General features: G+C 39.6%; 1 protein-coding gene across 1 annotated transcript in view; it reads right to left on the reverse strand.

Annotated features, from left to right (window-relative positions):
• Positions 1-466: 466 nt before the first annotated feature.
• The window catches only part of LDAF1 (lipid droplet assembly factor 1), a 45,555-nt gene continuing 29,132 nt past the window's right edge, over positions 467-16,889 (reverse strand). Inside the window, exon 5 of the mRNA XM_075831364.1 lies at positions 467-892. Coding sequence (XP_075687479.1) covers positions 793-892 — 100 coding nt within the window. The 3' untranslated portion in view covers positions 467-792. The remainder of the gene's footprint in view (positions 893-16,889) is intronic.

Consider the following 16,889-nt stretch of genomic DNA (forward strand, 5'->3'; position numbering starts at 1 on the left):
GGTCAAAAGCTTATGGAAGTGAAGTCGTGATAGTGACATCCCTGGTGGTCTATGGTAGATAACTCTCCAGACCAGTAAAAACACGTTAAGATATTAAAGACAAGAACCCGGATGATCTGGTGGTCTACAGTATTGAAGAGGTCAATGCCAAAATCCCTGGTGGTGTAGGGCAGTGAAAGGGTTAATGTCATCATCCATGGTGCTCTAGGACAGTAAAGAGGAGATCCATATTGATGTAGGGCAGTGAAGGGGTTTGTATCAGAATCCCTAGTGGTCTAGAGCTGTGAAGGGTTTATTGTCAGAATCCGTGGTGGTCTAGGGAAGTAAAGGAATTAATCTCAGCATGCTGGTAGTCTTGGGGAGATTAAGGTCAATATACCCAGTGGGACAGTGTAGGGGGTAATATTAACATCTTTAGTGGTACCACCAAAATCTTAAAAATATAACAAAAAGGTAACAACTAATATTTTAGCATTAAATATACAGTAGCATTTTTATTGGACAACCACCTAAAGCTTCTGTCAAAACATGTAAAAGGTAACATTATACACAAGACCTGCTCATTGTATACAAGACAACATCTGGTGAGATCTATATACTACCCGGTGTCACGTTTCTTTGTGATGTGATGATGTAGTGAATACGTTTTAAATGTTCATTTTAGAAAAAGTGGTCAGCTAAATGTAACAATCCCAATACAAATCGAACCACGTGAATGCGTAAACATTAAATGTAACAGAGATTGGGGCAGACAAAAGGCCACGTTTGCAATAGTTCGTTAACTTCTATCTTCTAGTCAATGTGAGTGCTGTCCTTAGAAAACTTCCTTTCTGTAGGAGAGTCTCCAGCCTGTGAGTCTGCAGGAATCTGGCTTAGTGTCCCGGTTAACAGTCTGAATTAAAGAAGATAAAGAAAATATCAATTCATATATTGCACACTTGGTTTAGCTAGTTATAGTATTTTAAAATATCTTTATATTTCCCTTAAAGAGGTTGTCCAGGATTAGAAAAAGAGGTCCAGAAACAGTGCCTATTCCCAGCCCAGCAACACAGCATGATCTCACGATTGAAGCGGAGATCACGCTGGGCTGGGAAGAGGAGAACTGTATGATGCTGATTGGACAGCATCATACAGAAAACATTACACTGCCAGAGAGAAAAGAAAGAGTCCCTCCCATTTGGCAAGTATAGCCCAATTAGCATATTTAGAAAAAAAAGCTCATAACTTTGCAAATAATAAGCCTTTTGAAACACAATTTACACTGTAGTTATCAGCATCATAGCGCCTATTAGATTAGTTAGGAGATAGGGAATTAATAAACTAGTGACAGATCCTCTTTAAAGAGAACCTTTCACCTCCCCATACATGTGCAGCTGAGTGCAGCATGTAATGGGGAGGGCTGCACAAACCCTGGGGCACTTTAAAAAAAAATTCTACCCTCCTCCGTTATTTAGATATCGGTGCCGTTATATTTGAAGCCCAATATTTAAATAACCCCCTGAACTGTCAATGGGGCGTATACTGGCAAGGGGGGTGTTACTATGGCTGTGACACTGTACAATCAGATATGGACAGTATTACAGCAAGAGCGAGGATAGAGGAGAGAAAACATTTAAAAAAACAAAACACATTCAGAGTTCACCAAACAGCATGTGGCAGACTCCCCTAACACATGGAAGAAGGTTCTCTGGTCAGATAAGACTAAAATTGAACTTTTTGGCTATCATGGGAAAAGTTATGTGTGTGCAAACCCATCAATTCCCATCACCCCAAGAACAACATTCCCACAGTGAAGCATGGTGGGGGTAGTATCATGCTGTTGAGATGCTTTTCTTTGGCAGGAACTGGAAAACTGCTCAGGCTTGAGAGAAAGATGGATGGCACCAACTACAGGGAAATCCCTGAGGAACACCTCTTTCAGTTTGCAAGAGATTTCAGACTGGTGCGGCGGTTCAACTTCCAGCAGGACAATAACCCTAAACATACTGCTAATGCTACACTGGGAGGGGATTAAAACTTTAAGGGGAAACATTTAAATGTCTCAATTCAATTGAAAATCTGGCATGACTTGAAGACTGCTATACACGAACCATCCAACATGGAGTTGGAGCAGTTTTGCCTGGAAGAATGGGCAAAAATCCGAATGTCTAGATGTGCTAAGCTAATAGAGACATACCCAAAGAAACTGGCATCTGTAATTGCAGCAAAAGATAGCTCTACAAAGTATTGACTTTCACATTAACGTTTTCTGTCCTATCATTTTTTGTGTCACAGTAAAAAATATTCTGTACCTACAATGTGGTAGGCACGTTGTGTCATTTAAATGGTACCAACCCTCCAAAAGTACATTTTCATTCAAGGTTGTAATGCAACAAAACAGAAAACATCAAGGAGAGGGGGTAGACTCTTATAAGGCACTGTATGTATAAATAAATGTAAGTCCATCTAAAAGCTTTCCCTGTCGGTTTGGCTGCTCAATTTTTACAGATGTCAGCCTGATCCTTAAAGGGCTTATCCAGTCGCTAAAAATTGATGGCCTACCCTCAAGATAGGCCATCAATAGCTGATCGTTTGGGGTCTGACTCCCGGGACCCCTGCCGATCAGTTGTTTTGAAGGGGGTGTAGTGGGAATTCATCGGTATTCCAGCCTTCTCCTATTCACTTCAATGGGAGGAAAGGCTGTAATACCTGTGAATCACGGCTACATTCATGTCTACGATTCACAGTTAACAAGAAGAAAAGGGGAGCGCTCAACCCCAATCGTATGAGCGCTGCACCCCCTTCAAAACAGCCGATCGCCTGGGAGTCGGCCCCCGAACGATCAGCTATTGATGGCCCATCCTTAGCGACTGGATAACCCCTTGAACATAAGAGCCAGTAGTGGGAATGGGCACAAAACAATGAAAACATGTCAGGAATCTTTTTTTTTTTGTCATTTTGTATTTCAATCAATGTAAGCGGATTGCATCTACGTATCAAAGTTTGGGTTGATATACGCTTAAAAGGTTGTGTGGTTGAGAAAACTAATTTTATATACAATATATTAGGAAAATCTGTGTTAATAGAGGGTTGTCGCCTTCTCGTGGCCCCCTCTATAAACCAGAGTAAAGAGCAGCTAAAATGAGCATCTCTCACTCTGGAGAACCCTGGGTAATGCTTCAATATCCCAGCAGTGGCACTGCAGGGAAATTGATTCGGGGGGGAGAAATATGGAGCACGGTCACGCACTGAGCGTGCTCCATACGCTGCGGGTGTCAGCTGTGTTTTACAGCCGACACCCGGGACTATCGGCCAGGAACAGAGATTGCGCTGTTCCTGGCTATTTAACCCCTAAAATGCTTAACCCCTCAAATGTCTGTGGCAGAGCTGAACAGAAGCCTGTAAAAATGACAATATACCTCAATACATTTGTATTACCGTGTATTGTACCACCGATCTGACGATCGCTGGTTCAAGTCCCCCAGGGGGGACTAATAGAATGTGCAACAAAAAAAAAAAGTGAAATAAAAAAGTTTTTAGTAGTGAAAATAAAAAAACATTAAAAGTTCAAAAATGCCTTCTTTTCCCTATTTTTCCTGTAAAGGTAATGTTAAAAAAAAGAAAACAATATTGGTATTACTGCGTTTATAAAAGTCAGAACTATTACAATATAGCATTATTTAACGCACACGTGAACGCCGTAAAAAAACAAAAAACATTTAAAGACACCAAAATCAGTTTTTTTGGCCAACTTAGATCTCCCAAAAAATTGTCGTAAAAAGGGATTCAAAATTGTATGTACCAAAAAAATTGTACCAATAATAACTTCAGCTCGTCCCGCAAAAAATCAGTCCACGCACTGCTCAATCCACAGAAAAATAAGATCGTTATGGCTCTCAGACGGCGGTGACAGAAAAAGATTTTTTTTTTATTTTTTTTAACAAAAGGTTGTTTTGTTTTTGAAAAGTAGTGAAATATATATAAAAAAAAAAAACTATATAAAATTTTGTATCACCACCATCGTATTGAGTCACAGAATAAAGTTAAAGTTGTTGTTTAACCACACGGTGAAAGTCGTAAAAACGAAACCCAAAAAACAATAAAAGGAATCAGTTTTTTCCAATTTTAGCCCGCAATTTTTTTTTTCAGTTTCCCAGTACATTATATGGTACTTTAAATGCTACCAATAGGAACTACAACTCTTGTGATCGGGCCGGAGGAAGTTACACGAAATAGGCTGATGCCCGCTGGGATCATTCTCCCTCACCCCTTGTCTGTGGACATTTCATGAGCAGAAATAGAATTTTATACATGATGGGGAGTTGCCGCTTTATGCTTTTTTTGTATTGATGGAAACTACAACTCTTCCCGCAAAAAATAAGCCCTCACACCACTCTATTTACGGAAAAATAAAAATTATGGCTCTTGGAGGGTGGGGAGTCAAAAAATGAAGAATCAAAACATTTAAAGGTAATAACAAATCAATAGAAAATACATATATGCCATGAACATTAAAATAAAATCAATATTAGTCCCTAATTAACATTTAATAAGGCAGAGAAGATTTTCCATACAAAATCTATTTTTACGGTTTCATTTCACAGTTTATTCGGTTTTCTTTAATCGGCTCTGAATGTCAGTAATAAGCAGGCAGATCAGAGAACAGATACGGCTGGCTTACATATCGCAATGCCTACAACAAGGAAGATTGTTCGGGCAAGGCTAATGTTTCCACTGAATGTGACAAAGGTCTCCCACCGAGTGAAAGTAAATAGAACCCAGAGGATTTATTTTGCACGACATTTTTTTCCTAGAATACAGGCTACCTGCTAGAAGAATATGGTGCACTACCCAGCAAAGGTTCACAGTTCCCTTCTGTGCTATAAAAGCATCACACTGTGACTACCTTTGACAAGCTAATATCACATTTAATGTCAAATAACCTCATGCTACAAATGAAAATACGTTTTGCTTGGATACAGTATATAGATGGGAGGCTCTGCCTGTAATACATTTTGTGTGTACACAAAGGGGATTAGAGCGAAATAACGAAGATTATAAATGAAGAACACGGGAGATAATGCAAAATAAACAAGAAATCTTCAGCTTTTTCTCCCACTCTTTCCTGACATATAATGCATATCCTTAATGCTGAGAGATCCATCAATTTATGGTTTATTCTCACATCTGAGCTAATTATCGGTGTTTGAAGTGTGACAAACAAATCGATTAAAAAATGACTTTTCCTCCTTGAGGATTTAAAGACGACCTGTCTTTTTCGCACTTTGAATTTCAATATATTTTCATTTCTTTAAGAGCAATTCTAGCCATAACTGATGTTACAGTAAATATTCTTAAAGGCTATGTACACTTTTGAAATCATTTTATTTTTTTTAAATAGAAATCTGTGTGATTGGTGCAACTTTCAAAATACTTATTAAAAATTAATTTTACTTTTTGAGATACAGCTGCTTTGTATTTCGTATACAGAGCAGCTGTATCCTGTGCGGAGACCTGCATCCGTCAGGTCCGCGGGACTGATGAGTTCGGTGTCAGTGGCTTCTGCATGCCTTCTTGATTACTGACATATTATGAACTGACTGTCATAGATAGAGAATCCCACTCAAGACCCCCATCTATGAGCCACTGTGTACAGCATTAGAACTAGCTCTGGTGGACTCAGTCCACCCATGAATGACTTGGACGGCCATTCATCTGCAGGAGAAATTAAAAGACAGGGGTCTGAGGATCTCAGAGGCAGCTCTCATATTAAAGGGGTTGTCTGTGATGGGAGGCTTCCATATTCTTGCAGTCATTGGAATCAATGTTAGCAAATTATGTGTGAGTTTTGGGGTCTTCCATATGTTGAGAACACCTTGAATTGCTTTGTTTGCATGATACTGATGATAACAAGTGAACATGAGACTGAAGCAGGTTCTACACACTTCAAACTGCAGTGATAGAGATTGTTGGCAAAATATGACATTATCCCATGCTGTGTTTGGAGTACATTTTTAAACTTAAAGAGGCTCTGTCACCAGATTTTGCAACCCCTATCTGCTAACGCTGATGCTGCTGCAGAATCAACTGTAGCCTCTGGTGCCGATGTGGCCGTCACGATGCAGGACCTGTGAGTGACGTCACAGATCTGCACTGCCAGAAGCTGGGCGTTCTGAAGAGAAGAGGATGTTACTTCTCTTCAGAGCGCCCAGCTAGTGAAAGTATTAAAAACGCCCCGATGTACGCACATAATACACACCCACTTGGACTTTTGCAAGCCTCATTTGCATAACTATAAAAATGGTCATAACTTGGCCAAAAATGCTCGTTTTTTAAAAATAAAAACGTTACTGTAATCTACATTGCAGCGCCTATCTGCTGCAATAGCAGATAGGGGTTGCAAAATCTGGTGACAGAGCCTCTTTAAATCTTTAGACCAAAAATTAAAAAAAACAAAAAACACAAACCCTAAAGAAGCATGCAATATAGAAAGATAGACCGTCAGAAGGACTATTTATTTGGATGCTAAAGACACTCAAACTGGTTGGTGTCAAAAACATTCTATGACTTGATACTCTATTTTCTAGGTCATACAATGCCAGTAATTGATATTTCCAGAGATATAGCTTCACAAAATAAACAGCAACACATTTATCTCCATTGCCTCTCAGAGATGGCCTATAGGAGTTAGGCAAGATGTAGAGGATAATGAAGGATTATATATGATTCACAGCAGCCGATTCCAACCTTGGGTAGTAAAGGGAGTTTAAAAAGAACCATAGAAAAGGAGATATCATTTATCACGGTTTTAGCTTTATTCCACTTTTTCTCATTGATTATGAAGTTTGTGTATTAGTCTTTCTCCTCAAATAAATGGTTACAAAATTCTCAGAAATTACCAAACTTTTATTGAAAATGTAAAAATCTATTTTACACATGGTCTTAATACAAATTTCCTACCATTTTCGAAAAGCTACCATGTAGACTCATTAATCTCCATGATAACATACCACACACAAACTCTGTGTAGTCCGATTCTACAGTCATACTCCCTTCCATTCATCCTTTTCTACTTACTAAGGGCTCCTTCACACATCCGTGACCTTTTATATGGCCGCAAAACAAGGACCGCACATGGATGGCTTCTGTGTGCGGTCCGTTTTTTTTAACGGACCATTGAATAGAATTGGCGAGACTGATCTGCAAAAGCGGACAGGCATAGAACCTGTTCTATAATTTGCAGAATGGACACACGGACCCGCCAAAAAAAAAAAACGGATGTGTGCATGGCCCCATAAAAATGAATGGGTCAGTGTGCTATATAATAAAAAAAAAAACAGATAGCACATGCTCATAAGCCCTAACATACGGATGTAGCCGTCTTTATCTGGACTCTGATAACTTGCTGCAGCGCGATATCACACAACAAAAGCCATTGAAAAGTCATTGAAAAAGGTCAAGATAAAGTATCTTGCCACTGTTTATTTAATGCGTTAAAAGTCAAGATAAAGATGGCTACATCAGAATATTTATTCAATGCCAAAAAGTAGGGTACAGATGGAGGAGTATGGCTGTAGGATCCGACTACACAGGGTTCGTTTGTATCTCTGCACAGGAGCTGTAGACACAATTATAGGGTATTTTTAATCAAGACTATTTGCAAAGCTTCTTCATTTTAGATTTATTAAAGCAATAAAACAAATTGTTTGAGAAGGTGTACATGGCGCTGGTCATACACAAGATGGCATCATAAACATGGATGCTTGGCTAAGCGTGCAGGTTTATTTCAATATAGAAGGTGGAATAAACCACTGCCAGACACCTCTAGTAGCGGCTTATCTCCCACGTCAACTAAGGATAAAATCCAACATGCCCAATCCTTATTTCCCCTTACAGCAGTCGGGAGGCCCCATACACAGGAGATCATCCTCCGATCCCTCCAAATTCAGCAGATTTGACTGTTTTTCTCATGTATATGAGACTTAAGTTAAAATAAAATTTAAAAAAATTCACAAGTCCATCAAATTCAACCTTTTCCAGACCCATATGTTTGGTTCAGAGGAAAACAAAAATAAAACCCCAATTCTCATGGGAAAAAAAAAAATCCTTTCTTTACCATCATTCTCCTCTCTTATTAATGAGAATTCTCAATACAATTAGTTGTATTTATTTATAGAATTGTATTTAAATCACAGGTATTCTCTGTTTATTCACCCTTACATTGTATTTGCTTTTGCGACTGTGTACTTCAATGCTAAACTGCAAACAGAAAATAGAATAGCACTGCTCAAAATCAATGGCAAATCCCGTTGGAGTTTATGCAAAATCCAACACCAAATTGTACCCACGCTCTCGTAGTCAAAACAGCACAAAAATAGTTCAAATAATCCAATGAAGAAAAGAGGTCACGTCACTCATCACCGATATACAGTTCAAATATACAGTCAATTTCCTTCCTAATCTGGCAGCGATGGGATTTGCCTGGCGGCAGATTATCAAATAATCTGGATTATCGGATAGTCATAGAAAGGTATCTAAAATGCACTTGTCACTTGAGGAAAAGGAGGGGAGAATAAAATGTGAAACAAAGAGTCTGCTACTATCACTTTGCTTTTTAATCAGAAGAGTCTCCCTGCTGGTTCTCCGTTTAGTATTCGACTTCCTGTATCGTGAAATTCCATGCTATACTGCCGCTCAAGTGCCAGATTATCTCACTATGGATTATCAAAAACTAGATAGTTTTTTTTTACTACACTTCGTTGCATCAACACACAAGTTATTGTTATATAATAATGTAATCAAAGAATTGTATCCAACCAACCTACCCAGTGTACCAAAAAGATCATTTCATACTGTACATTCACTCAAAATGTTTTGCAGAAATTGCGCATACATGCAATGATTTTTCATTAGCTCTGATGGCAACAGCAAATATTTCACATACGAACAAGAATACTGCAATAAACGTTTCGTTATGACATCACCCATACAGAAGATGCTCATTTTCAGTGGGTGCATTTCTTAAATACACCATCAAACCTTATCAAGAGACACTAGTGACATAATCAAGTGTAAGATCATGGAGTTTCATACAGCATCAGTACATAAAATGGTGGATGTGGGTCCGATCATACTCGAATGTGAGCATAATGGTGGCATATTGAACATGGAACTAGGATACAATGCTTGATCATAGTATAGGATAAATGTGTTGGCCCTGTACGGACAATGCCATATACACATGGTCCACTTATGTTCTGTGTTACACAGGAGGTCTGGCTCCCAGTATAAATCTCCAGTCTCAGAGAGTTTATTGGTACTATTATCACATGAAGTAGTACCCCCATCATTGAACCTCGGTAAAGAATGTCTGGGACGCCCATGCAGATTTCTTGGAGTAGGGTTATTTTGCTTTCAGGCCCACTTGGGAGGACAGTGCTGTGGAGAGACAATCCTAGAAGTTCTGGGGGCAAGGGTAATATAGAAGGGCTGCTGGCCAATTACTTTTGTAAGGGATTTGGCCAGTACAGGTTATGGATTGACCAAACAGGGATGTATAATAACTAACCCCCAAAACACATCTTGAATAAGACAGGGGCCACATAATAATAATAGCTATGTAAACCTTTGCATATATTTTTTTTTTGAAGCAAAACAACATATTATGGTATTTTAAACAACTTTTTAAGTTTTTTGTAAAAAAAATAAGTACTTTTTGAGATACAGTTTCTACATATCTTGTATATATAGGAGCTGCATCTTGCGCTCAGAGACGAATCCATCATGTCAGTGGGACTGACGGTTTCGGTGGCAAAATACGTTGTAAAGGTTTACATAGTTTTTAAGCTCTCACAATGTTATAATAATGGAAGAGAGGATAAAAAATGGTCTGTGTGAGTCACATACAAACAGTAAGTATAATTACGTTAATTGCATCTTGTGTAGGAAAATCATATTTTCTAAAGCTTCCCAACCATTATATTCTTAATAGAAATTACCCATGTATTATTTTTTTATTCAAGTGTGAATTTTCATTTTGGTAAGGTAAGATTGGATACGTATAATTTTAAATGACAATTTGATTACGAACCGTGTACAAAACCTGTCTGCTCTCTCGGCGCACAAATACTACGTATATGAGAAAAATCAATTTTGAAGAGCGAGTCTCCAATGTTATTAGTACGGGTATATTCATCACTAATACCATCAAGATAGTTCTCTTAGAACAGTGTTGATATACGGAAAAGCTCTAGAGCGTTCCTATACACGATATCATCGCAAAACCAATTTTATTCTGTTTTAGGGCATAGCAAAAAGACGCATTTCTTACAGCTAACTGTTGAATTAATCTGTTCATGTCTGAACGGTTTTTCTATCACTTTTGCACTTGAGAAATCCCCCAAAGAGATAGGGAGGTTGGATATCTTTGAACAGACCTGTCCTTGCCTTTTCAGGCAGAATCAGATACTTCTGTAAAAAATTGGGCAAAAATCGCATACAAAAATTTAAACTAATTTTCCTGTAAGTTTCTTGTTTGTCTTATTTGCATGTTTAGGTTGTTCTTGTAGGTTTGCAACATTTTTTTTTTTATTTTTTTTAAAGGTTTCATTTTAGCAATGTTATCGAAAAAAAAAAACATGTTAACAATGACTTTCACACATACAGATTTATAGTGTCATAATACAGCACAGAGACAAAGGATCACTTAGGGTATGTTCACACGAGGGCGTCCGTTACGGCTGAAATTACAGGGATGTTTCAGCCTGAAAACATCCCCGTAATTTCAGTCGTACCGGCATGTGCAGGCGCTTGAACGGCGCGTCAATTACGGCCGTAATTAGCGCTGCTATTCATTGGAGTCAATGAATAACGGCTCTATTTATGGCCAAAGAAGTGACAGGTCACTTCTTTGACGCGGGCGTCTATTTACGCGCCGTCATTTGACAGCGGCGCGTAAATATACGCCTCGTGTGAACAGACAAACGTCTGCCCATTGCTTTCAATGGGCAGATGTTTGTCAGCGCTATTGAGGCGCTATTTTCAGACGTAATTCGGGGCAAAAACGCCCGATTTACGTCCGTAAATAGGCCGTGTGAACATACCCTTAGTAAAACTAATGTTCATCCTTAAGCAATATCCAGGCATCTTTATCGCCAGCTGCCATTCACACTTCATTCATTGGTCATGAAAGATAGAGTAGTCATCGATCCAGACTGCCATAACAAAAATCATCACCCAGCGATTGCATCACGGGGTTTGGTGTCGGGTTGTCGAAGGGGGCCATCCGCCTCCAACGTCTTAGATGCCACGGTTGTGATTGAACACAGCATCTAAGTGGTTAAACGGGCAGAATCAAACTGATCTATGATTACGCCCGTTGCAGTGAGGTGTCGACTGTACTTCCCTTTAACGCTTGTCACGTACATGTTCCTGACCATGTGTTAAGGGGTTAATATAAAAAGGGGCGTCTCCGTTAACCACCACTGCTTACAGACTAAGGCCCCTTGCATGCGACACTAGAATATTACGGTCTGCAATTATGGACCCATTCATTTCTATTGACCATGGACACATTACCGTATATTTACGGGAAGGTGTCCGGGCCGTAGAACGCCTCTGCAAAAAATAGTACATGTCCCATCTTTTCCTTTTTACGGACCGTGCTCCCTTACTTTGTACTTTGGGAGCACGGGCCGAAAATGCGGGTGGCTGTAGTTTACACAGGGAGATAATATTTGGTACTGCATAAACTATACAATCAGTCGATGAATGAGCGTTTGCTCGTTTATCGGCTGATCGTTGCCCTGTTTACACAGAGCAATTATTGGCGACGAGCGTTCTGTGAACGCTCATTTGCCCGATAATTTGTCCATGTAAAAAGGACCTTTACAGTTGCATGTTAACCCCTTCCCGCCCAATCACGTACAGTTACGTGATTAAAGCTGGTGGCTTACCGCCTTTTCACGTAACTGTACGTCATGGAGATGAAGCTGGCTCAGGAGCTGAGCCAGCGACATCACCGCCGGGTGACAGCTGTATGTTACAGCGGTCACCCTGAGGTATCGGCCATGACCGGAACTAGCATCCGATCCGGCCGATTAACCCCTCACATGCTGTGTTCAATAGAGATCGCAGCATGTGAGGAGTTTATAGCCACCGGCACCCCAGCAACGTGATCGCTGAGTTGCCGGTGGCTGCAAAGGCGATCGGAGAGCTAATACTTACCTCCGGATCAGCCTGTATCGGAATCCTCCTATACCCCGTCGTCGGCGGGGCCCAGGAGGCTTCCGGTAGCAGCGGACACCCCGATCTATCGCCAGGAACCGGAGCTAGCTCCGATTCCTGGCATTAACCCCTTTGATGCAGCGATCCATTGTGATCGCTGCATCCTAGAGGTTTGTAGCAAATCGGCAGCCTTGCCACGCGATGGCAAGGCTGGCGACTGCTACTATGGCGACAGGAGCCCTAACAATGGACTCCTGTCTGCCATTACGTAAGCCGATTAGGCCCCGCCCAGAGGCAGAGCCTGATCAGCTTGCTGTCAGTGAACAACTGACAGTTCCAATACATTGCACTACATAGGTAGTGCAATGTATTAGAACATCAAACAAACAGTTGGACATTCAAGTCCCCTAGTGGGAATAAAAAAAAAGTGTAAAAAAAAAAGTGTAAAAAAAGTAAAAATAAAAGTTGGAAAACATACAATAAAAGTTTCAAGTAATAACACAAAACACAATCGCCCTTTTTCCCTTATCAAGTGATTTATTATTGAAAAAAATAATAAAGCCATACATATTTGGTATCGGTGCGACCGTAACGACCTAAGCTATACAAATATTATTATATTTATCCAGCGCAGTGAACGCCGTAAAAATAAAAACCTCAAAAACACTGCCATAATTACTGCTTTTTTGGTCACCGTCTTCCAAAAATTGAAATAAAAAGTGATCAAAAAGTCGCATGTATCCAAAAACGGTACCTATAAAATCTATACCTAGTCTCGCAAAAAACAAACCCTCACACCGCTCCATCGATTAAAAAATGTAAAAGCTATGGCTCTCACAACATCGCGACAGAAGAAATACATTCTCTTTCCAAAAGTAATTTTATTGTGCAAAAAGTTATAAAAAAGTTCTATAAATTAGGTATCGCCGGAATCCTACTGACCCGCAGAATAAAGGTAACATGTAGTTTATAACGCATGGTGAACGCTGGATATAAAAAAAACAAGCTATGGCAGAATTGCTGTTTTTTTGTCACCTTGCCTCCCAAAAAAAGGATAATAAGTGATCAAAAAGTTGCATGTACCCCAATATTGTACCAATAAAAGCTACAGCTCGTCCCGTAAAAAAAGAGCCCTCATACCACTACGTCTATGAAAAAATAAAATCAGTTAAGGCTCCAATAATTCAGGAAAGAAAAATATGCAGTTGTGCTGGCCCGAGGGGAACATTTCTTCTGTTTCAAAAGGCGATGTATCAAGGCACTAAAATTAGGGAACCAGGAAGGGGAGGGCCCAAAGATATCTGCTGGAAGCGAGGGCGCCCGTATTATACCAGGACAACACTTTCCCGGCAAAATTCCCCAAACTGCAAAGGTGCGGAGTGTGGACCAAAAGGGGGATAAGGAAGGACGCCAGTTATCAGTGCGACACCGGCCTGTGCAGAAAGGATCGATCACAGCGTAACACACATAATAATAATAATAATAATAATCTTTATTTATATAGCTCCAACATATTACGCAGCACTTTATGGATCATTTTATTATTTTTTTTACCTTATTATTATACCACCTGACTATGCCCCGATGTACTCTGCCCAGCTCACATATGCCCCACATTATAAACGGAAACAACAGTGACACTCCAAACAAAACTATTACCAAGCAAATTCCACGCTCCAAAAGCCAAATGGCGCTCCCACCAATCTGAGCCCTACAGCATGCCCAAACAGCTGTTTATGTCCACATATATGGCATCGCCATACCCGGGAGAACCCTTTTAACAATTTTTGAGGTGTGTGTGTCCCCAGTGGCACAAGCTGGGCACGACATTTTTGACAATGAATTGGCATATCTAGGGCAAAATTTAAATTTGTACCTTCGGCAGCGCAATCATTTATGGAAAAGACACGTGGGGTGAAAATGCTCACTACACCCTTTAATAAATGCCTTGAGGGGTGTAGTTTCCAAAATGGGGTCACTTCTCAGGTGTTTCTTTTATTTCACATCTGAGCCTCTGCAATTGTGAACCAATACTTTATATGTCGCCATATTAGGCCTCAATTTTACATGGTACTCTTTCACTCCTGAGCCCTGTCGAATGTCCAGGCAAAAGATTAGGGCCACACGTAGGGTGCTTCTAAAACCGGGAAACACCGCATAAAAATTGAGAGCTGTCTTGGTATGGTGGCACAAGCCGGGCACCACATATTGGCGTATCTAAGGAAAAATTCCCATTTTCACTCTCCCACATCGTGTGCACACGAATTTCTGCAAAACACCTGTGGGGTTAACATGCTCACTACACCCCTAGGTGAATACCTTGAGGGTGTGGTTTCCAAAATGGGGTCACTTCTGGGGGGGGACTGTTTTGGTTCCACAGGGACTTTGCAAATGCAACATAGCGACCAGAAACCAAATGCAGCAAAATCTGTACACCAAAAGCAAATGGCAATCCTTCCCTTCTGAGCCCTGCCGTGTGTCTAAACAGCAGTTTATGACCACGTGTGGGGTATTGCCGTACTCCAGAGAAGTTGCTTTACAAATGTTGGGGTTCTTTTTTTCCTTTATTTGTTGAGAAAATTAAAAATTTTGAGCTAAAGCTACGTCTTATTGAAGAAAAAGGATTTTTTTTATTTTCACTGCCCAATTCTAATAAAATCTATGAAACACCTGTGGGGTCAAAATGCTCACTACACCCCTAGATGGATTCCTCAAGGGGTGTAGTTTTCTCAATGGAGTCATTTTTTTGGCGTTTTCACTGTTTTGTCCCCTCAGGGGCTTTGCAAATGCGACATGGCCTCCGCAAACCATTCCTGCTAAATTTGAGCTCCAAAAGCCAAATGGCGCTCTTTTCCTTTTAAGCCCTGCCGTGTGTCCAAACAGCTGTTTATTACCACATGTGGGGTATTGTTTTACTCGGGAGAAATTGAAGAGCCCTTCAAACCTGACATGGTGCCTAAAATATTTTCTAATAAAAAGGAGGCCCAAAATCCACTGGGTGCTCCTTTGCTTCTGAGGCCTGTGCTTCAGTCCATTACCACACTAGGGCCACATGTGGGGTATTTCTAAAAACTGCAGAATCTGGGCAATAGATATTGAGTTGCATTTCTCTGGTAAAAACGTCTGTGTTACAAAAAAAATAGATTAAAAATTAATTTCTGCCAAAAAAAAAATACAATTTGAAAATTTCACCTCCACGTTGATTTAATTTCTGTGAAACATTTAAAGGGTTAAGAAACTTTCTAAATGTTGTTTTGAATACTTTGAGGGGTGAAGATTTTAAAATGGGGTGACTTTTTGGCGGTTTCTAATATATAAGGCCCTAAAAGCCGCTTCACAACTGAACTGGCCCCTGTAAAAATAGCATTTTTTAATTTTCTTGAAAATGTGAGAAATTGCTGCTAAAGTTCTAAACCTTGTGATGTCATAGAAAAATAAAAGGACGTTCAAAAAATGATGCAAATATAAAGTAGACATATGGGGGATGTTAATTAGCAACAATTTTGTGTGGTATAACTGCCTGTCTTACAAGCAGATACATTTACATTTAGAAAAATGCAAATTTTTGCAATTTTTCACAAAATTGTGGTGTTTTTCACTGATAAATATTGAATTTATCAACCAAATTTTTCCACTATCATAAAGTCCAATGTCTCACGAGAAAACAATCTCAGAATCGCTTTGATAGGTAAAAGCATTCCAGAGTTATTACCACATAAAGTGAAATATGTCAGATTTGAAAAAATAGGTCTGGTCCGGAAGGCCAAAATGAGCTTGGTCCTGAAGGGGTTAAGGAAGTGGTGAACTGCAGACCAGTATATAGTAGCTGCGAATAACAGGTTATTCCCAGACCATGTGCAATATTGTGTGGTCTTCAGACCGCTCCTAATTTCGCCCTTGATTTTCAGACCGCTCCTAATTTCGCCCTTGATTTTATCTTTTCCTCAGTTAGAATTTCATTGTCCAGCTCTTTGGAATTAACACTTGGATAAGCACTGGTAATGTAATCTATATATTTATACACACACACTTATCTTTATAGTCAATATTAAATGTCTTCTTTAGGATTTCTGCGCTTTCATGTTCCATAAATGCTTTTTTTATTTTGTAATATTTTTGCTATTGATTTCCTTACATAATTTTATATACGCTATATTTCTTTTTACATCATTCACTTTTTTATGTTTTTATAGGAAAAAGGATTTCCTTTTATTGATACTTCTGTCGAAATGTGTCTGAATAGGAAATGTCCACATAAATTTTGTCTAAGGAGCTTAACAGAGAAAACCGTTTTGACAAAACCCTAAATTCGTGTCTCAATGCCTGGTGAGTGGATGGCGATGTAATTGTTTGCTTGCTGCAGAGTCAAATCTCTGGAGTGTCTTCGTTCTTAACTTTGCAAAGTTTTCATGAGAACGATTTGCTGTGTAGAGAACTTCTAGATTATTTTGCTGCTACACGTTGTTTGTACCATGATCCCTGTGCTCTTCGCATCTTGAGAGTTATCTCCGCTGTATGTGTTTGTACCTATTTTATGGTCACTCAAAAAGTTATAATTAAAACGATCTAGATTTTTTTCTTGCACATTTACTTTTGACTACACTGTAGCCTATATGAAATACTAGATCTCCTTTTGCTTTATTTTGCCTGCTCCGAGATTTTTTGATTTGTGCTTGTGAGTGCAC

The sequence above is a fragment of the Rhinoderma darwinii genome, chromosome 6 (assembly GCF_050947455.1).
Source record: "Rhinoderma darwinii isolate aRhiDar2 chromosome 6, aRhiDar2.hap1, whole genome shotgun sequence".
NCBI lineage: Eukaryota > Metazoa > Chordata > Amphibia > Anura > Rhinodermatidae > Rhinoderma > Rhinoderma darwinii.